This window comes from Ovis canadensis, chromosome 4 (assembly GCF_042477335.2).
Source record: "Ovis canadensis isolate MfBH-ARS-UI-01 breed Bighorn chromosome 4, ARS-UI_OviCan_v2, whole genome shotgun sequence".
In the NCBI taxonomy this organism is placed as follows: domain Eukaryota; kingdom Metazoa; phylum Chordata; class Mammalia; order Artiodactyla; family Bovidae; genus Ovis; species Ovis canadensis.
The window spans coordinates 59,163,304-59,185,721 of record NC_091248.1 but is presented as its reverse complement, the minus strand read 5'-3'; the positions used below and the strand labels follow the sequence as shown (position 1 = coordinate 59,185,721).

Sequence of the window (22,418 nt, the reverse complement as noted above, 5' to 3'; positions counted from 1 at the left end):
ACATAGCATCTACTTCCCTCTTCCTAATGTTTCTTACATTCTTATTCCATAACTTCCCCACATAGTCTGAGTGCTTCAGGGAAGCTGATTATCTTATCTCTGAGGTTGGACCCTGATTGACTTATGGCAACTAACACATTCAATTTCCCCTGGTCATAATGTTTGTGACTATGGTGGTTGGTAGCAAGGATCATGGGGAAGGGCAAGATGTGATCTAAACCAGTTTAGATCAGGTTGCTGGTTGGAATGCTAGGACAGAGATATCGCATCTCTGGATGTTTGTGGGGAAGCATGTAGCCCTGGGAGCCATTGTCAGTTCTCTTGTGTCCACATGGGAAGATGGTTTTAGGGTGAAGGAAGGTAGAGTGGGAAAATGGAAAGAAATCGGGTCTCTCATGACATCAGTAAGTTGCTGGATTAAATATGTTGGCCACCTGATGCGACGAGCTGACTCATTTGAAAAGACCCTGATGCTGGGAAAGATTGAAGGCAGGAGGAGAAGGGGACGACAGAGGATGAGATAGTTGGGTGACATCACCAACTCAATGGACATGGGTTTGGGTGGTCTACGGGAGCTGGTGATGGACAGGGAGGCCTGGTGTGCTGCAGTTCATGGGGTTGCAGAGTCGGACACGACTGAGCGACTGACCTGAACAGCAGGATCTTCCTTTAGAATTTCTGGTGTAGGACCCAATAAACTCCATGTCTAGTTGACAATTATAACTGAAGCCTAAAGTGTCTGAAGCAATGCAAGGGAACTACATTAATATTTTATTATGAGATTGCCTAGGTTTGACTCTTGGTTTTGCCAATTACTAATTGTGTAAGTCTGAGCAAGTTTCTAAATCTCTCCGACTCGGTTTTCTTTGTAGTAAGATTCCAGATGAATGAGAGATAGGCCCTCACTTTCTAGACTAGGAGAAAGCTATTGTGAAAGGGAAGAATGGGAAAAGAAAACCACAAAATGTGTCCTGAGGCAAATTAAGTTCAGGAAAGAATATATGGAGAAGGTGAGGCTCTGGAGATTGGGGAGTATTTATAATACGCACTCTCACATACCCCTCGGAAAGCCTTTGTGGGCTTTTAGAGATGTGCACACCAGCTTAAAGACTGCTGGATTTTATGTTCAATTCAAGTTAGTCAGGTTCCTTTTTCTTTTTTTAAACAACAGATTAGGATTTTTTTTTTTTTTCTTGGATGGAATGGCAAGAGTGGTCAGCTAAGAAGGGTACATTAGACCATTTGTCATCAGCAAACATTTGCTGGGCATGTATCCTGTACTGGTAGAAAACACCTCAACAGCTTCAACCACTTGCAACTATGACTCTGAAGCTGTCTCTAGCTCAAAGTTTCTCCTTAGTACTCTGTGCATTTATCAATTCCGGTGTCCTACAGACACATTAAAGAAGTAAAAAGAAATCGGTGACATTAGATTCTCTACACACCAATCTATCCAGAACATAATCATTTCAATATGGACTCATAGACTCACTATAAAATCATATTGTCTTCAAAACTGAGTGTGTACTTTATACTTGCAGCACATCAGTTTGGACAAGCCACGTCTGAAGTGCTCAATTGTTCAGTCGCTCAGTTGTGTCTGACTCAATAGCAACATGAAATTAGTAGCTGCCACATTAGACAGTGCAAGTTGAAAACGTATTAACATATTTAGTAAGCCAGAGAAAATTACCTCTGACCCAGAAATGATGATTGTGTCTCTGAGAAGGTTGTTGTTTTCATGGGCACCTAGTTTCTGGACCTTTAGCAAGAGTCTGAGTAGCACAGGGAGGGTGAAGTGGCTGTCTGGCCAGGTTGGTCACCTGCAATGTGTCACAGATGGGACAGTTGTTCTCACATGCACCAAAGCAAATATATACCTATTTTCAAATCTTCAGGAATCATAATGATTAGTGCTTATTGTGGAAATGAACAAAGTGATATGAACATTCTGTAGACTGGATGTTTCTCCCCAAAATTCGTATGTTAAAACCCAACCTCCAGTGTGATGGTATTAGGAGGTGTGGCCTTTGGGAGGTGATTAGAGCATGAGGGTGGAGCCCTCATGGATGGAGCATGAGTCCTTGTAATGAAGACTCCAGAGAGTTCCACTGATCCTTCCAGCACACGAGGACACTGTCAGAAGATGGCCATCTATGGCGTGCTGCTCACCAGACACAGAATCTTCCTGCACTTTGATCCTGGATTTCCCAGTCTCTAAAACTGTGAGAAATATGTTTCTGTTGCTTATTAGTCATCCAGTCTCTAGTGCGCTAAGATTCCAAATGGACTAAGACAGAGAATAAGTCATGGACTAAATGTTGCCATGGCTTGTCTTAAACCACAAAAGCCTTTAAACTCTTAGCTGAGAAAGACTCCAGGCGAGACTTCTGGGGATATGAGTAGGGATTCAACAAGTGGTCCTGCTAATTTTCTGAATTTTACCATCCCTTTGAGATTCTCTCTTTGGTTACTATTGTATCTTGCATCCCTATCTAAATGAAGGACATATCAAACGTATAGAAAATCATGGCTGGCTAGTCTCTTAGTTGTCTTGGGCTGCTAAAATAAAATGACATACACTGGGTGGCTTAAATAACAAAAAATTGTTTTCTCAGTTCGGAAGGCTGAAAGTCTATGATCATGGTGCCAACATGGCTGAGTTCTGGTGATAGTTCCCCTCCTAGCTTGTAGACGGCTGCCTTCTCACCATGTCCTCACTGGGCAGAGAAAGAGCAAATTTCTCTGGTGTCTCTTTGTATAACGGTGCTAATCCCATTGTGGGGAACCTATCCTCATGACCTCATCTAAACCTTATTATCTCCCAAAGGCCCAGTCTCCAAATACCATTACATTGAGGATTAGAGTTTCAATATATGAATTTTTCGGTGACATGATTCAGTCTATAGCAGTTGGGAAATGTAAGAAAACTAACTCCACTGACAAAAATGAAATATAGATCAAACGAAGTCTTTTCCTCAAATCAACAAAACTAAAAATGTTCTGATTCTCAGAGTTGGCAAGGTGAAATGGACACTTCCGCTGGCTACTAATGAAAGTATAAACTGATAATATCTTCTTAGAAAAGCAATTTTGAGAAATGTATGAAGAGCTTCAAAATACACATTTTGATTCTATATTCTATTTCTAGGGAAATAGAGTGAAGATATGTACATTATCATTTGCAGTGAAAATTAATATGTATATCATAAAATTTTTAATAATGAGAAAAAAAACAACTTAAATGTGCAATCATTTTGAAATTTTTTAACATTTATGGTATACTTTTTATGTAATAGATTATCAACCAATCTCAATACATGATGTCTTGAAGAATTTTTGGTGGCATGGAAAATGTTCACAATATAATAACTATCCAGGAATTTAAAAAAGAGAGAGAAATAAATTATATATATTATGATCTTAATTTTAATTTTGTAAAAAATATATGTGTTAAGGAAAGACTAAAATTAAAATTTTTATTAGAGGTTATTCCTGGTTGTCAGGATGATGGTTGATTTTTATTTTCTTTATTTTTTAATTTTCCAAATTACATCTAATATATACTATTTTTATAATCAGAAAGAGTTCCTATATTAAAACATAATGATGAAAACAGGCTTATGTGTAGGAAAATGTGCTTCCTTTCTTTTGCTTTCTCATACTATTAGCAAATGAATTTTATTGGTGGAGAATCAGAAAAACATACAGAGAAAGCGTAGGAAGCATAAAAACACTAATTGCTGGGAAGTGCTGGCTTTTCATACAAGAAGTCAGGAAGTCGGGAAGGCTGGCCAGGTCACAGGCCTTTGTCTGGTCTCCTTGGGATGAGAATCCTTTTCCTCTGGCCAGCTGGGGTCTCCTGGACACCCTCTTTCCTAGATGGGCTAGCCTCTGTTCCAGTTTACAATGGCACTTTCATAAAACCCTCTCACTCTGGTTTCAGTTAGGCCTGTGTGTGGCTGATTGCACACTGATAGATTTCCAAAGGCTTTTGTTGTTGTTGTTTTAGCAGAATCCTAGTTCTAAGAATTCCTGTAAGGTATGCTCTAGAGGTTAAAAAAGAGCTTTGCTTTTTCCATTTATACCCATCCAGAAACATCCAAGAGCAACTCTGCTTTCATCTGGATTATATTTGGGGATTCTCATGAGGTTAGATTTTTTTAAAGATTTTTTTCTTTCTGATTTAAAAAATAAATTTGAAACCACTGTGATCAATGACGGGAAATAATCTCTTCCTTCATGGTTCATATCTTCCGTGTTGCAGCAAGCTAGTGTTATCCCTTATAGACCATTAGCATCTAGCACAGCTTTCATGCAACCTAGATGTATTTGTTTATACAATAGAGACCTTTCTCAGACCTTGGAGCCAAATATTTTTTAACTTTAATCTTAGATTTGAAATAAATGAACTAAATGATCAAAGATTTGGGGATTTGGACAATAAAATATTTACTTTCTATATATTAGTCTAAGATGTGGCAAAAGTATACTTTAGAAATTCAAAGCTTAAAAAGGACTGCATGCATGTCAACACTGAGAGCCTGCACCTCAATATAATTGTAGGGAAATGGAATATTGCCTTCTAGTTCTTCACTGTCACTATATTCATCATTTCTTTCTGAGAGCTCTGAAATACACTTCCTACCAGTTGAAACCTCCTTCCTTGGAGATATTTTTCAAAAGATATTTGTATTTTAAAAAGCTATCACCAAGCCAGGAGTCCATACAATGAAGCCCTGTTGGTAGACTATCAAACGTATTTAGAAATCTGTTTCTCCCTCAGTTTTCTACAACGAGGCAGAAGTCAGCACCCTGTCTACAAACAAGGCCTGCCCCATAAGGACCAAAGACGGGCCAGATAGTAAGGGTATAGTGTCTACAAAACTATTAAGCAGCTACGTACAGAGACTATATCTGAGAGTGAAAAAGTGTTAGCTCAGATTTTTGGTTTAACATGTAAGAAAGATTAAAGGAATTTGCAAAGCTAGATTTGCCCAGCAGAGGGCATGTTTAAGTTACAAATCATGGTTTTTATGCAACATTTTCCATTTTTAGAAACAAATACTTAAAAAAAAATTTTATGCAGTTTTTATAGTTTGTGTTTCTTTCATGATTAAGTTACCAACCTGTATTTTAAAAATACGGTATTTATTTCTAAATCACATAGATTCTACCATCAGAATTGTTTTTTAGACTAATCGCTGCAAATATTTGCCACAGTTGTAGGAATCAGGATTACCGAATTTGTGAGCAAGAGACTACAGGCTTATGCAGAAGAGAAGGAACTGGTCACGCTAACTCATCTTGCTAGACCTTGGAGCTAGAAGTTTGTGGTTTCTCCTGGGGGCAGTTGTGCTTGCTGAGCCCAGCCCACCAGTTCAGAGACAAACCCATGGGACACTTAACCAAAAAGCATATGACTTACTAGTTCTCTGGTAACAATTCACCTTCTCAACTAGGGATTACCTGGCTGGTAACCACCTCCCCACTGGGCCACGTACAATCCTGCTGGGCCTGGGATCCAGTGTATTGCTCTCACCTTATACAGACTGTGTCTCCTCACCTGTCCAGTCTGCCTTAAAACTCCTCAAGTTCTGACCTTGAAGGGCATCTTCCTGTCCCTGGGGTCCCTCCTTAATGGTTAAAGCCTGTTGGTCCCTTTCAATAATCTTCAGTATGTTTTTAGTTATAGGGTATCTAAAATAAAAATTTGGCACCCTCTACATAAATGTCCACAAGACACAGAACTCCCTTAACTTTCACATTTTTAACTTAGTAACATCCACAGAAACACATGCCAACACCATCTCTACCACAGATGGGGATGGTGAGCATTTCTGAGATGTCACTTTGGACTTGTTTTGGAGGTTAGAGGGAAGGGAAGTAGAAGGGACTTTGAACAGGGTTTAGGAATTTAGGCCTGCTGCTGCTGCTGCTAAGTCACTTCAGTCCTGTCCAACTCTGTGCGACCCCATAGACAGCAGCCCACCAGGCTCCCCCATCCCTGGGATTCTCCAGGCAAGAACACTGGAGTGGGTTGCCATTGCCTTCTCCGAGGAACTTAGGCCACTTCCTAAATAAAGGCATTTCTGTATGTGATGCTGACATTGCAATTTTAAAAGCAATCTCATCTGAAAAAAAGAAAGAAAAAAAAAGCAACAAGGTGTAAACTATATGTTGATTATGATCTATTTGAAAGAAGAATGTGTTTTGGCATTTGCATATGAATAAAAATTTGGGGGATAGATAATGTGAAAAAAAATCCTCAAGTTCAGGAGGAAGATACACAACACAATTTAGTTTCAGTGCATGGTATGGGCAGGGGAGGAGTCCTGGGTTTGTAGTTTAAAAATACGCTGGCTCTGTGAATCACTTGGCCCTTCTTTGCCTCATCTGTTTAATCCAGAAGTGAGAATGTACCCGCTAAAAGTCAAGGTCATCCCTGGAGGGATTTCAGAAACACACTGAACTGTGACTCTCTACCATATGGCCATCTGTGACTTTGGCCATATGAATGATCTTGCATGGGTTTGATCATGAATAACCTAATGGGTGTAGAGGAGGAACCAATCCTGGGTCCCAGTATGGAATTCTGGTGTCTTCACAGAGTGACTCTGACTTAATCTCTCACATTTATCTTCCATTCTAGCCAAACTGGTCTGTGCTCCTGAGGCTCTGCTCTTGCCAAGAGAGAACCCTTACCCTTTCCTTACCACTTGAAAGTTTCTCCAACTTCTGAGTGTCCCACAAGCATTTGGCAGTCATTTTCTTCTCTGCCTTCAAGAAGAAATTATCTTCTATATTGCTATTTAGGCCCTTAGCATTTTTTTTTTACTATGTTTATCTGGGTATCTAAAAAGATAAATAAGATTTGTTCTCTCAAGTGTCTTACATCTACCCATAGTTCTAATAGACAGTTACTATCTTTCTGTTTAAATTATTGTTCTATAAATTTCTCTCTTCTGACCATTTCCCACCAAATGCATTGGTCTTAATTTCTGCTAGTAGACTTGGTATAAAGTCAGTCTCTCTTCCTCTGTCATTATGCTGGCCTTTGAATGGTATGAAGGAATGTTTTTAAATTTCTTTTCTCTTTGTCCAATCTTTTTTCTCTAATGGAATGATAATTAGCAGTGAAATGGTTTAAAAATGATGATGGCTTACTATCATTATTATCTATTGAGTACTTACTTTGTGCTATGAAACAAGTTGAAGTTCTTTACATACATGAATTCATTTAATTATCAGGATAGCCCTATAACATATATACTTTTATTATTCCATGTATAGTTAAGGAAACAGAAGAACAGGAGTTAAACCCAGTGGACTCCATTCATTGCATTATCTTGCTTCTTAAAAGATGGGTAGTAGTGTAAAGGAGTAGAAACAATTGTCCTGGATAAACTCCCATTTGTCCTCAGTACCCAGACATTTTTCAGAATATCTGAGAAATATTCTGGACTGAGATTAGGGAAGCAGAGCCAAAAGAAAGTGGAGTGTTGCACAATTGCTTTGTGATTTTATAAACCTGAAGAATACAACTAAATCATGGTGTTTTTTTGTCCTTGACCATGTAAGTTTTTACTAAGAAGACTAGCAAAAAACAAAGCCCTACTCATTATTTTTCAGAATCAAACATTCATCTTGCAGGCATGTTTGCATATTTTGTCTCTGCTTATAAAAACCAAGTTAATGGTTTTACAGTTTTTATTTTCACTGAGCAGAAAAAAAATCTGTTGATTCACTAACAGATAAGCATAAGAAATATGCTTCCTTATTTATATGGAGCTATGCACTATTCACACATTAATATGTGGAATCTCAGATTTTTATTTTGCCCAATGGGAAACTATAAACAATGAGATTTCTTATGTAAAAAGTCAACACTTGAAGCATGCTAGTTCTACATGACTTAATTAGCAATCCAGAGACTTACCCTTTCAACTTCATTTGATTTCTGCAGGATAACTTTTCAGGAAAAGTAGTTTTCTGATCTTGGAGCTTGGAAATATAAAGAAGCAAACAACTTCTCATATTTATTAATCAGATGCCAGTTTCCTTAATAATTTATTTCAAAGGTGATCTCCAGTAAGGCACTAGTGTGATAAGAATCAGCTGGGGCGATATTCAAAATGCAGGTTCCTATGTCTCATCCTCTGAGACCAGGTCACTTCCCAGGTTATGCTGATGCAGATGTCCTCTGGGTACCAGACCAGGATGAAGGGGAGGATGTGGCTCAGGGAGTGGAGGAGGTCAGTACTCTAGTGATCAAGGCACAGAAGTGCTAGAATGCAGATGGGCTTTTCATCAGGGCTATTTAGGGAGCTGGCTGAATTCTTGTTATTGTTGTGGTTTAGTTGCTAAGTCATGTCTGATTCTTTTGCAACCTCATGGACTGTAGCCTGCCAGGCTCTGAAGTCTAGCCTCCAGGTAACAACTTCAATAGAAGGCTATTCAAATCCAGCTTGCCGTCTTTGGTGAAAACACTGATCTCCTCTGTCACAATATTCTTTAGGTTTGAGGGAGAAGAAAATTAGTCTGTAGATGGCCGAGTGCTCACTGTAAGCACCTGGGGTGGGGCTAGGTCAGGAGGCAGAGGTGGGGAGGGAGAGACATGGAGGGCTTACCACAGTCCTAAAGGCTAGGTTCCCAACTTGCAGGCTGCACACTAAGAGGGGGACATGGAATTACTGAAAGGGGGAAAATCTGTTGTGCAGGTTCTATCAAGAGAGATGATCCTCTTCTTATTTGAAGGAATACTGTGAGAACAGCTGAGGATCTAATACAGGACCCCAGGCCTGCATCTGTTGACTTGGCCCATGGAGGTGGGAAGAACTGTGCATGACTGGAAGGTGGAATTATTTTGTTCATAAGAGAAAAGAACAGGAAAAAATCCAGCAAGAGTAGGTCTTATGTGGAATAAGGGCCAAAGAGAGTGCCTCCATCACTACAGACACACTCAGACACACACACACACACACACACACACACACACACATACACACCCAGAAGACCCACCAGTGAACCAAGAAGCAAAGAGACATGTCTAAGGATTCCAGGTGGTTTCTGTGGGATGGGTGCTGCAAATCCTTTTCCTCTGTCTCAAATGGAGAGATATTCAATATATGTCTCACCAATACTTTAATAAGTTTCTTCTTTTGGGAGGAACTCATAGAAGAAAATAAGATGGCAGCAGCTTTCTGACGTTCCATATATGTGCCTTAGGATTATCTTAGATATAATCCAATAAGTCATTTGTTTATCAAGTATATGAACTGTGCTACAGTTTTTCAAATATAACCCTGAAAATGTTGTGAATGATAAAATTTGAGAGCATTTTTAAAAGAATTTTTGGATTCACAGTAAATTTTGATTTTGATGTTGGATTTTCTCAGTCATTTTCATGGCTGACTTTAAAAAGAAGTTCTTCATAGCCAAGACATGGAAGGAGCCCAAATGTCCACCAACAGATAAATGGATAAGGAAGATGCAGTATATACAACCAATGGAAAGCTGCTGCTGCTGCTAAGTTGCTTCAGTCGTGTCCGACTCTGTGCGACCCCATAGACAACAGCCTACCAGGCTCCCCCGTCCCTGGGATTCTCCAGGCAAGAACACTGGGGTGGGTTGCCATTGCCTTCTCCGAATGAAGTGAAGTTGCTCAGTCGTGTCTGACTCTTTGCGACCCCATGGACTCTAGACTACCAGGCTCCTCGGCATGGGATTTTCCAGGCAAGAATACTGGAGTGGGTTGCCCATTTCCTTTTCCAGGGGATCTTTCCGACCCAGGGATTGAACCTGGGTCTCCCACATTGTAGGCAGACGCTTTACTGTCTGAGCTACCAGGAAAGCCCAAGTGGAAAGTTACTTGGTCATAAAAAAGAATGAAATAATGCCATTTGCAGCAACATGGATGGATCTGGATATTATCATACTAAGTGAAGTAAACCAGAAAGAGAAATACAAATGCCAAATGATATCACTTATATAAAATCTAAAATATGATACAAATGAACTTATTTACAAAATAGAAACAGACTCACAGTCATAGAAAACAGTTACCAGAGGAAAAAGGAAAAGTTCAGTTCAGTTCAATTCAGTCACTCAGTCGTGTCTAACTCTTTGCGACCCCATGAATCGCAGCATGCCAGGCCTCCCTGTTCATCACCATCTCCCGGAGCTCACTCAGACTCACGTCCATCAAGTCCGTGATGCCATCCAGCTATCTCATCCTCTGTCGTCCCCTTCTCCTCCTGCCCCCAGTCCCTCCCAGCATCAGAGTCTTTTCCAATGAGTCAACTCTTCGCATGAGGTGGCCAAAGTACTGGAGCTTCAGCTTTAGCATCATTGCTTCCAAAGAAATCCCAGGGTTGATCTCCTTCAGAATGGACTGGTTGGATCTCCTTGCAGTGCAAGGGACTCTCAAGAGTCTTCTCCAACATCACAGTTCAAACGCATCAATTCTTCGGTGCTCAGTCTTCTTCACAGTCCAACTCTCACATCCATACATGACCACAGGAAAAACCATAGCCTTGACTAGATGGACCTTAGTCGGCAAAGTAATGTCTCTGCTTTTGAATATACTATCTAGGTTGGTCATAACTTTTCTTCCAAGGAGTAAGTGTCTTTTAATTTCATGGCTGCAGTCACCATCTGCAGTGATTTTGGAGCCCAAAAAAATAAAGTCTGACACTGTTTCTACTGTTTCCCCATCTATTTCCCATGAAGTGATGGGACTGGATGCCATGATCTTCGTTTTCTGAATGTTGAGTTTTAAGCCAACTTTTTCACTCTCCTCTTTCACTTTCATGAAGAGGAGAGAGACAAATTAGGAGTTTGGGAATATCAGATACAAACTACTATATATAATATAGATAAAGAACAAGGTCCTAATGTATAGCACATGGAATTATATTCAATATCCTATAATAAACCATAATGAAAAATTATACATATATATGGACATATGCATGTGTGATTGCTAAGTCACTTCAGTCATGTCTAACTCTGTGCGACTCTATAGACTGTAGACTGTCAGGCTCTTCTGTCCATGGGATTCTCCAGATGAAAATACTGGAGTGGGTTTCCATGCCCTCCTCCAGGAGACCTTCCCCACCCAGGAACTGAGCTCACGATGTCTCCTGCATCTGCTGCATTGCAGGTGGTTTCTTTACCACTGAGCCACTGGGAAGCCCATATTGTGTGTGTGTGTGTGTGTGTGTGTGTGTGTCTGCCTGCAACATGGGAGACCTGGGTTCAGTCTCTGGGTTGGGAAGATCCCCTGGAGGAGGGCATGGCAACCCACTCCAGTATTCTTGCCTGGAGAATCCCCATGGACAGAGGAGCCTGGTGGGCTACAGTCCATGAGGTCGCAAAAAGTCAGACACGACTGAGCAACTAAGCACAGCACAGCATATGTATGTGTGTGTGTATAAATATATATATATATATATAGCATTTTGCTGTACACCATAACATTGTAAATCAACTATACATCAATAAAAAAGGGTTCCTCATATTTAAAATTGGTAGAAACCATTGATCTATGGTAATCACAACTATGTCTTCAATTGGACTGTAAAGCACTTCTCAAGTAATGGAAAATTCTGTGCAATGACTCTGTTGCCATTTACAGTGGATTTTTTTTAAAGAGTAAAGGTAAACTGCATTTTGTTCTGGTCACTTGGTGGCACTGAATAAATATAGAGGGCATGTCTATAAAGCACATTTACTTAAAAAACTGTCACGTTATTTGACTTTGTAATTGACTGAACAGAAAATCTATCTGTTGCTTAGGAAGAACTTGCAGATCCAGACACACTGATTCTACTTTATTTCCCCAGGCTCTGTTATGTGGTCTACTGGTTACATGTCCTGAGGATCCTCTGAGGTATTTAGAGGAAATGATCATTGGAATAATGGAAAATGGTCTTGAAACTCTACTCTGGTGAGTAGTATTTTGATTAATGGTAGGGAGATATTTTATTTTGAAGAGAAAACACTCATTGTATATTATCCAAAAAGGTCTTACTAATGAATGTTTCCAATCTTAAGATTATTAAAGAATCTTTGCAGGGGATTTTAAATCCCCTAAACTTCAATAGTAACAATTTCTCCACTGGTTCCTAACTCAGAAACATACCTCACTGTTATCAAGAACATGTGCTAATAGGGCAGTTTATTTCAACTTGAGGATGAGGACAGATACACGCCTTCTTGGGGAGCTCAGCAGAATTGTGAGGGGGAGTAATTTGAAAAAGTTCTCCAGGAAATTCTGACATGTTTAGCCCAAGGGGAAGTGTTTTTCCTTCCCTTCCCCTCCACCGTTTAAAATCACAGATTTAATTATGGAACTAACAACTATGAAATGAAATGATTTTTTTACTACATCTTATGATTTTTTCCAAGGGATATGTGCATTGATCCATTAATGAAACCAAAAATTCGGAGACTGTCTGAAACTTACCTGGAACAACTTTTTGGACTGGATGATCAGCTGGTAAGTATTATTAACCAAACATTCTACGCTATAAGTCTTAAGTTTGGATGGAAACTCTCAAATAGATTTTAGATTTCATGAGAGGCATGAGGTCAAATTGTTTTTGAAACTGAGGACACTCAGGAAAGTGAAGGAACATTTCATACATATATACAAACACACACACAAAGCAACACTCATAGTAACCTCCCCAGACTTCCAAGAAGCATTTGGATAGGCAGTTATTATTCATCTTTCTGATAAAATCTTCCCATTGAATTTCCCCCTTTTTCCTTCTGCCCGTCTCTTGCATCTTTACAATGGTTAAAAAAAAATAGCGTTATGGAAAGCTTTAAAGGAGGATAGTTTCTTTCCATTCTAATCTACTTCCTCTGTATTCCATTCTCCTCCATTTTCTTTGCTGTCTGTCCAGGAATTATGCTCCAAAGATATGGCTGAAACATTAATAAGAACCTAACTTAAAAGCCAGACCAACTTAATGAGAGGAACAACCAGCTCCAACAGTTGGTTTTGATCCTGTAAAGAGGGCAAGGAAGTACTGCAGGATATGGAGACTTTTAGAACAAAGATTGTGTAACCGAGAGAAGCTAAAATAACAAAAGGCATGTGGAGAGAGAAACAGCAACACGAATTAGGTGTGTGATATCTCTAGATCCCTCACCAGTGTCTCGGTGAGGGTAGGCAGGGCTAGCTGCTGGTGAAGCCAGGCATTGAAAAGTGGAATCAAAGTCATGGTCACAGTGAGTGCTGAGAGCCGGGAACGAACTGAAGAGTCATTTAGCAGGATGGGTAGAGGGGCCTCCCTGTTGGCTCAGTGGTAGAGAATCCACCCACCAACACAAGAGACTCAAGTTTGATCCCTGATCCAGGAAGATCCCACATGCCTCAGAGTGACTCAGCCCACTGGCCACAATTACTGAGCCTGTGCTCTAGAGCTGGGGAACCACAACTATTGAGCCCACAGGCTGCAACTGTTGAAGCTCAGTGCCCTTGAGCCTGTGCCCCGCAACAAAAGAAACCACTGCAGTAAGAAGCCTGTGCAATGCAGAGTAGCCCCTGCTTGCTGCAACTAGAGGAAAGCCCGAGCAGCAACAAAGACCCAGCACAGCCAGAAATAAAGTGTTAGTCGCTCAGTCGTGTCCGACTCTTTGCATCATGGACTGTAGCCTGCGAAGCTCCTCTGTCCATGGAATTCTCCAGGAAGAATACTGGAGTGGGTTGCCACTCCCTTCTCTAGAGGATCTTCCCCACCCAGGGATTGAACCTGTGTCTCTTGCATCTCCTACACTGCGGGTGTATTCTTTACCACTGAGCCACCAGTGCAAACAAATAAATTTAAAAACTTGCTTTTTTAAAAAAAAAAAGAAGAAGAGTAACATTGGATCCTAACCAGTGTCTACAACAGAGAGATAGAAATAGAGGGATGGGATATTTCTGTCAAGCCTGGGAAGATTCTGAGGCACCAGTACACTGGGAAGAACCCATTTGTTTGATCATAGATGATCTGCATCATGATATGTGAGTCTCAATGACTTCATCAAGCACAGAATTTTGATCCACTACAGAGGACAGACATCTGCAAAGTGTGTTCTTGGAGGTGTTTTGGGGCAACCTCAGGAGCTGGAGAGGGAAGATCCAAGGGATGGCATTCTTGGTCCTCTCCTCCTCACCCCTTATCCCCTAGAACAGTCCTGCATTGAGAATCATGTCACATGAAAAAAGCTTGAAAAAACCACTGCTCTAAGATACTAAAATTATTATAAACCACTGATCTAGAAGGGTAAACATTGTCAATATTTTGAAACTGACCTCATAAAACACAATCAGATTGTGTCCAATGTCTAGCTAGAAGCCTATAGAGAATCTTTAAAAGTTTGCACAGAATTCTAAGAGATACTGTAGCTACTTCAAATCTTAAGTTTCACTTGAAAAGAAATTCTCAGAGATGTTTCATGACATTAAAAGTACAAAATAGAGAGCCATTGGAAAGATGGCGGAGGAATAGGACGGGAAGACCACTTTCTCCCTCACAAATTCCTCAAAAGAACATTTCAACGCCGAGCAAACTCCACAAAACAACTTCTGTAGGCTGGCAGAGGACATCAGGCAACCAGAAAAGCAGACCATTGTCTTCAAAAACAGGTAGGAAAAAATATAAAAGACGAAAAAGGAGACAAAGGAGGTGGGGAGGGAGCTCGGTCCCGGGAAGGGAAGCCCTTCCCAGGAAGGGAATTTTAAGAAGAGAGGTTTCCAAACACCAGGAAACACTCTCCCTGCCAAGTCTGTGGTGAGCCTTGGAAACACAGAGGGCAACATAACAGGAAGGAAAAATAAATAAATAATTAAAACCAAGAGATTGCAAGCCCAACAGTAACTCCCCCAGCGGAAAAGCAGCACAGACGCCTGCATCTGCCATTGGGAAGTGGGGGCAGGGCAGGGACGCGCGGGAGGCACGGGCTGCAGTGCTTTGTAAGAATCGGGCAGGAACGCCCCACGCGCAACCAGAATGATCTAACTTGGGCTAGCAAACCAGACTGTGGGATAGCTACCACGCGAAAAGCTCGAACATAAGACACCGCCAGGACCGAGGACGGAATGGAAAAAGCCGGCTGCAGACCATCCCCCGCCGGGGACAGGCAGCCAGAGCTGTAAGGACTGGAAAGGGGCAATTGCAGACCCGGAGAGACTTTACTTACCTAACTGCAAGCAGGCTTCTTTGCTAAGACTTCTGGGGGTGCTGGACAGTCGCAATCTGCCTCACGGGGGGTGCCAGCGGTCCACCCAGAAAGCTGAGCAGCAGCGGCAGAAAAGGTGACAAGCCGCGGCGATCGCGCTCGCCGAACTCCTGAGCTACTCCGACCTGGGAAGAGCACAAAGCGCAGTCCCAGCCGAATCTGTGCCTCTGAGGGCTGCCTGAGCGCCGAACCTGAGCGGCTTGGACCGGGGAAGTGCACGCAGCCTAGGGCCGCCCCAGACAGTTCCCGGCTGAGCATCGTAGAGCCAGAGAGGTTTATACGCCGCAAGAAGGGACAGGTCAAGCGGGGCTGAGACACTGTGTGCACACGACAGTGCTATTTGTTTGCAGCATCCCCCCTCCCCACAGCACAACTGAACTAGTGAGCCTAAAAAACCAGCAAACAGAAGAAGTTAAACAGAGGGAACCACCTTGGAAGTGATCCCACATGGCCCACAACATCAGAGAAGGGCCAGATATATTTTTACTATTTTTAAAATCATTCCTTTTTTTTCTTTTTTCTTTTTTTCTAACTTTTTAAAAAATTGTTAAGTCTTCTATTTCTCCTCTAATTTTTATTTCTATAACCTACTATTACTATTTTTTTTAAAAAAAGACTATTTTTTTTTTAAGGCAAACACCATATATAGTCTTTGGATGGTTGTTGGTGGTTTTGTTTTTGTTTTAATAATTCTTGTTTTTTTTTTCTTTCTTCCTTTTTCCTTCTGCTTCTTTTCTTTAATATTGTATTTTTGAAAATCCAACCTCTACTCTAGATTTTTAATCTTTGCTCTTAAGTTTTTGTTGTCAATTTTATACATTTAAAAACCCAAACTTCACTACCCAAGTTTACCTGAGAGTGAGATTACTGGCTTGACCACCCTCTCCTCCTTTGGACTCTCCTTTTTCTCCACCAGGTGGCCTCTGTCTCTTTTCTCCCCCATCTCTTCTCTATCCAACTCTGTGAATCTCTGTGTGTTCCAGACGGTGGAGAACACCCAAGGAACTGGTTACTGGCAGGATTTGTCTCTCTCCTTCTCATTCCTCTCTCTTATCCTCCTGGCAACCTCTGTCTACTTCCTCCCTCTCCTCTTCCCCGTATAACTCCGTAAATACCCCTGAGCGGTCCAGACTATAGAGCGCACATAAGGAAGTGACTACTGGCTAGCTTGCTCTCTCCTCTTTTGATCTCACAGCATCTCATTCCAGTTACCTCTAACTACCCCCTCCATCTTCTCTTCTCCTTGTAACTCAGTGAACCTCTCTGAGTGTCCCTTAATGTGGAGAAACATTTCATCTTTAACCTAGATGCTTTATCATCGGTGCTGTATAGATAGAGAAGTCTAGAGGCTACTGTAAAAATAAAACTGAAAACCAGAAGCAGGAGGCTTAAATCCAAAGCCTGAAAACATTAGAGAACTCTTGAATTCAGGGAACATTAAGCAATAGGAGCTCATCAAATGCCTTCATACCTACACCGAAACCAAGCTCCACCCAAGGGCCAACAAGTTCCAAAACAAGACATACCACTCAAATTCTCCAGCAACAGAGGAATACTCCCCTGAGCTTCAATATACAGGCAGCTCAAAATTATCCTAAAACCTTTGATGTCTCATAACCCATTATGGGTCACTCCACTGCACTCCAGAGAGAAGAAACCCAGCTCCACCCACCAGAACTCCAACACAAGCCTCCCTAACCAGGAAACCGTGACAAGCCACTGATAGAACCCCACCCACAGTGAGGAAGCTCCATAATAAAGAGAACTCCACAAATTACCAGAATATAAAAAGGCCACCCCAAACGCAGCAATATAACCAAGATGAAGAGACAGAGGAATACTCAGCAGGTAAAGGAACAGGAGAGTTGCCCACCAAACCAAACAAAAGAGGAAGAAGTAGGGAATCTACCTGAGAAGGAATTCCGAATATTAATAGTGAAAATGATCCAAAACCTTGAAATCAACATGGAATCACAGATAAATAGCCTAGAGACAAGGATTGAGAAGATGCAAGAAAGGTTTAACAAGGACCTAGAAGAAATAAAAAAGAGTCAAAATATAATGAATAACGCAATAAATGAGATCAGAAACACTCTGGAGGCAACAAATAGCAGAATAACGGAGGCAGAAGATAGGATTAGTGAAATAGAAGATAGAATGGTAGAAATAAATGAATCAGAGAGGAAACAAGAAAAACGAATTAAAAGAAATGAGGACAATCTCAGAGACCTCCAGGACAATATGAAACGCTCCAACATTCGAGTTATAGGAGTTCCAGAAGAAGAAGACAGAAAGAAAGATCATGAGAAAATCCTTGAGGAGATAATAGTTGAAAACGTCCCTAAAATGGGGAAGGAAATAATCACCCAAGTCCAAGAAACACAGAGAGTTCCAAATAGGATAAACCCAAGGCGAAACACCCCAAGACACATATTAATCAAATTAACAGAGATCAAACACAAAGAACAAATATTAAAAGCAGCAAGGGAAAAACAACAAATAACACACAAGGGGATTCCCATAAGGATAACAGCTGATCTTTCAATAGAAACTCTTCAGGCCAGGAGGGAATGGCAAGACATACTTAACGTGATGAAAGACAATAACCTACAGCCCAGATTACTGTACCCAGAAAGGATCTCATTCAAATATGAAGGAGAAATCAAAAGCTTTACAGACAAGCAAAAGCTGAGAGAATTCAGCACCACCAAACCAGCTCTCCAACAAATTCTAAAGGATATTCTCTAGACAGGAAACACGAAAAGGGTGTATAAACCCGAACCCAAAACAATAAAGTAAATGGTAACGGGATCATACTTATCAATAATTACCTTAAACGTAAATGGGTTGAATGCCCCAACCAAAAGGCAAAGACTGGCCGAATGGATACAAAAACAAGACCCCTCTATATGCTGCTTACAAGAGTCCCACCTCAAAACAAGGGACACATACAGACTGAAAGTGAAGGGCTGGAAAAAGATATACCACGCGAATAGAGACCAAAAGAAAGCAGGAGTGGCAATACTCATATCCGATAAAATAGACTTTAAAACAAAGGCTGTGAAAAGAGACAAAGAAGGCCACTACATAATGATCAAAGGATCAATCCAAGAAGAAGGTATAACAATTATAAATATATATGCACCCAACATAGGAGCACCGCAATATGTAAGACAAATGCTAACAAGTATGAAAGGGGAAATCAACAACAACACAATAATAGTGGGAGACTTTAATACCCCACTCACACCTATGGACAGATCAACTAAACAGAAAATTAACAAAGAAACGCAAACTTTAAATGATACATTAGATCAGTTAGACCTAATTGATATCTATAGGACATTTCACCCCAAAACAATGAATTTCACCTTTTTTTCAAGTGCTCATGGAACTTTCTCCAGGATAGATCACATCCTGGGCCATAAATCTAAACTTGATAAATTCAAAAAAATCGAAATCATTCCAAGCATCTTTTCTGACCATAATGCATTAAGATTAGATCTCAATTATAGGAGAAAAACTATTTAAAATTCCAACATATGGAGGTTGAACAACACACTTCTGAATAACCAACAAATCACAGAAGAAATCAAAAAAGAAATCAAAATATGCATAGAAACTAATGAAAATGAAAACACAACAACCCAAAACCTGTGGGACACTATAAAAGCAGTGCTAAGAGGAAAGTTCATAGCAATACAGGCATACCTCAAGAAACAAGAAAAAAGTCAAATAAATAACCTAACTCTACACCTAAAGCAACTAGAAAAGGAAGAATTGGAGAACCCCAGAGTGAGTAGAAGGAAAGAAATCTTAAAAATTAGGGCAGAAATAAATGCAAAAGACACAAAAGAGACCATAGCAAAAATCAACAAAGCCAAAAGCTGGTTCTTTGAAAGGATAAATAAAATTGACAAACCATTAGCCAGACTCATCAAGAAGCAAAGAGAGAAAAATCAAATCAATAAAGTTAGAAATGAAAATGGAGAGATCACAACAGACAACACAGAAATACAAAGGATCATAAGAGACTACTATCAGAAGTTGTATGCCAATAAAATGGACAACGTGGAAGAAATGGACAAATTCTTAGAAAAGTACAATTTTCCAAAACGGAACCAGGAAGAAATAGAAAATCTTAACAGACCCATCACAAGCACGGAAATTGAAACTGTAATCAGAAATCTTCCAGCAAACAAAAGCCCAGGTCCAGACGGCTTCACAGCTGAATTCTACCAAAAATTTCGAGAAGAGCTAACACCTATCCTCCTCAAACTCTTCCAGAAAATTACAGAGGAAGGGAAACTTCCAAACTCATTCTATGAGGCCACCATCACCCTAATACCAAAACCTGACAAAGATGTCACAAAAAAAGAAAACTACAGGCCAATATCACTGATGAACATAGATGCAAAAATCCTCAACAAAATTCTAGCAATCAGAATCCAACAACACATTAAAAAGATCATACACCACGACCAAGTGGGCTTTATCCCAGGGATGCAAGGATTCTTCAATATCCGCAAATCAATCAATGTAATTCACCACATTAACAAATTGAAAAATAAAAACCATATGATTATCTCAATAGATGCAGAGAAGGCCTTTGACAAAATTCAACATCCATTTATGATAAAAACTCTCCAGAAAGCAGGAATACAAGGAACATACCTCAACATAATAAAAGCTATCTATGACAAACCCACAGCAAACATTATCCTCAATGGTGAAAAATTGAAAGCATTTCCCCTAAAGTCAGGAACAAGACAAGGGTGTCCACTTTCACCGCTACTATTCAACATAGTTCTGGAAGTTTTGGCCACAGCAATCAGAGCAGAAAAAGAAATAAAAGGAATCCAAATTGGAAAAGAAGAAGTAAAACTCTCACTGTTTGCAGATGACATGATCCTCTACATGGAAAACCCTAAAGACTGCACCAGAAAATTACTAGTGCTCATCAATGAATACAGTAATGTTGCAGGATATAAAATCAACACACAGAAATCCCTTGCATTCCTATACACGAATAATGAGAAAGTAGAAAAAGAAATTAAGGAAACAATTCCATTCACCATTGCAATGAAAAGAATAAAATACTTAGGAATATATCTACCTAAAGAAACTAAAGACCTATGTATAGAAAACTATAAAACACTGATGAAAGAAATCAAAGAGGACACTAATAGATGGAGAAATATACCATGTTCATGGATCGGAAGAATCAATATAGTGAAAATGAGTATACTACCCAAAGCAATTTACAAATTCAATGCAATCCCTATCAAGCTACCAGCCATTTTTTTCACAGAACTAGAACAAATAATTTCAAGATTTGTATGGAAATACAAAAAACCTCGAATAGCCAAAGCAATCTTGAGAAAGAAGAATGGAACTGGAGGAATCAACTTGCCTGACTTCAGGCTCTACTACAAAGCCACAGTCATCAAAACAGTATGGTACTGACACAAAGACAGACATATAGATCAATGGAACAAAATAGAAAGCCCAGAGATAAATCCACACACATATGGACACCTTATCTTTGACAAAGGAGGCAAGAATATACAATGGAGTAAAGACAATCTCTTTAACAGGTGGTGCTGGGAAAACTGGTCAACCACTTGTAAAAGAATGAAACTAGATCACTTTCTAACACCGCACACAAAAATAAACTCAAAATGGATTAAAGATCTAAATGTAAGACTAGAAACTATAAAACTCCTAGAGGAGAACATAGGCAAAACGCTTTCAGACATAAATCACAGCAGGATCCTCTATGATCCACCTCCCAGAATTCTGGAAATAAAAGCAAAAATAAACAAATGGGATCTAATTAAAATTAAAAGCTTCTGCACAACAAAGGAAAATATAAGCAAGGTGAAAAGACAGCCTTCTGAATGGGAGAAAATAATAGCAAATGAAGCAACTGACAAACAACTAATCTCAAAAATATACAAGCAACTTCTGCAGCTCAACTCCAGAAAAATAAACGACCCAATCAAAAAATGGGGCAAAGAACTAAATAGACATTTCTCCAAAGAAGACATACAGATGGCTAACAAACACATGAGAAGATGCTCAACATCACTCATTATTAGAGAAATGCAAATCAAAACCACAATGAGGTACCACTTCACACCAGTCAGAATGTCTGCAATCCAAAAATCTGCAAGCAATAAATGCTGGAGAGGGTGTGGAGAAAAGGGAACCCTCCTACACTGTTGGTGGGAATGCAAACTAGTACAGCCACTTTGGAGAACAGTGTGGAGATTCCTTAAAAAATTGCAAAAAGAACTACCGTATGACCCAGCAATCCCACTTCTGGGCATACACACCGAGGAAACCAGAATTGAAAGAGACACATGTACCCCAATGTTCATCGCAGCACTGTTTATAATAGCCAGGACATGGAAACAACCTAGATGTCCATCAGCAGATGAATGGATAAGAAAGCTGTGGTACATATACACAATGGAGTATTACTCAGCCATTAAAAAGAATTCATTTGAATCAGTTCTGATGAGATGGATGAAACTGGAGCCGATTATACAGAGTGAAGTAAGCCAGAAAGAAAAACACCAATACAGTATACTAACACATATATATGGAATTTAGAAAGATGGCAATGACGACCCTGTATGCCAGACAGCAAAAAAGACACAGATGTGTAAAATGGACTTTTGGACTCAGAGGGAGAGGGAGAGGGTGGGATGATTTGGGAGAATGGCATTCTAACATGTATACTATTGTGTAAGAATCGAATCGCCAGTCTATGTCTGACGCAGGATACAGCATGCTTGGGGCTGGTGCATGGGGATGACCCAGAGAGATGTTATGGGGAGGGAGGTGGGAGGGGGGTTCATGCTTGGGAACACATGTAAGAATTAAAGATTTTTAAATTAAAAAAAAAAAAGTACAAAATATTGACACAGATCCAGATTTAGAATGGGATATGAAAATTCACCAAGGCGTAGAAAGAATGCCCACTTCATAAGTCAGGAAAAATAGAAACTAGGTAGAACTTTGCAAACTGTAAATCTATGTTGTTCAGTTACTAAGTCATGTCTGACTTTTTGCAACCCCATGGACTGTAGCAAAGCAGGCTCCCTTGTACTTCACTATCTCTTGGAGTTTGCTCAGATTTATGCCCCTTGAGTTGGTGATACTATCTAACTGTC

The 22,418-nt window shown here is 40.1% G+C and overlaps 1 protein-coding gene across 1 annotated transcript in view; it reads left to right on the top strand.

Annotated features, from left to right (window-relative positions):
• Window positions 1-22,418, top strand: part of FBXL13 (F-box and leucine rich repeat protein 13) — a 221,646-nt gene that overhangs the window by 5,592 nt on the left and 193,636 nt on the right. Inside the window, exons 2-3 of the mRNA XM_069587823.1 lie at window positions 11,847-11,950; window positions 12,412-12,502. Coding sequence (XP_069443924.1) covers window positions 11,847-11,950; window positions 12,412-12,502 — 195 coding nt within the window. The remainder of the gene's footprint in view (window positions 1-11,846; window positions 11,951-12,411; window positions 12,503-22,418) is intronic.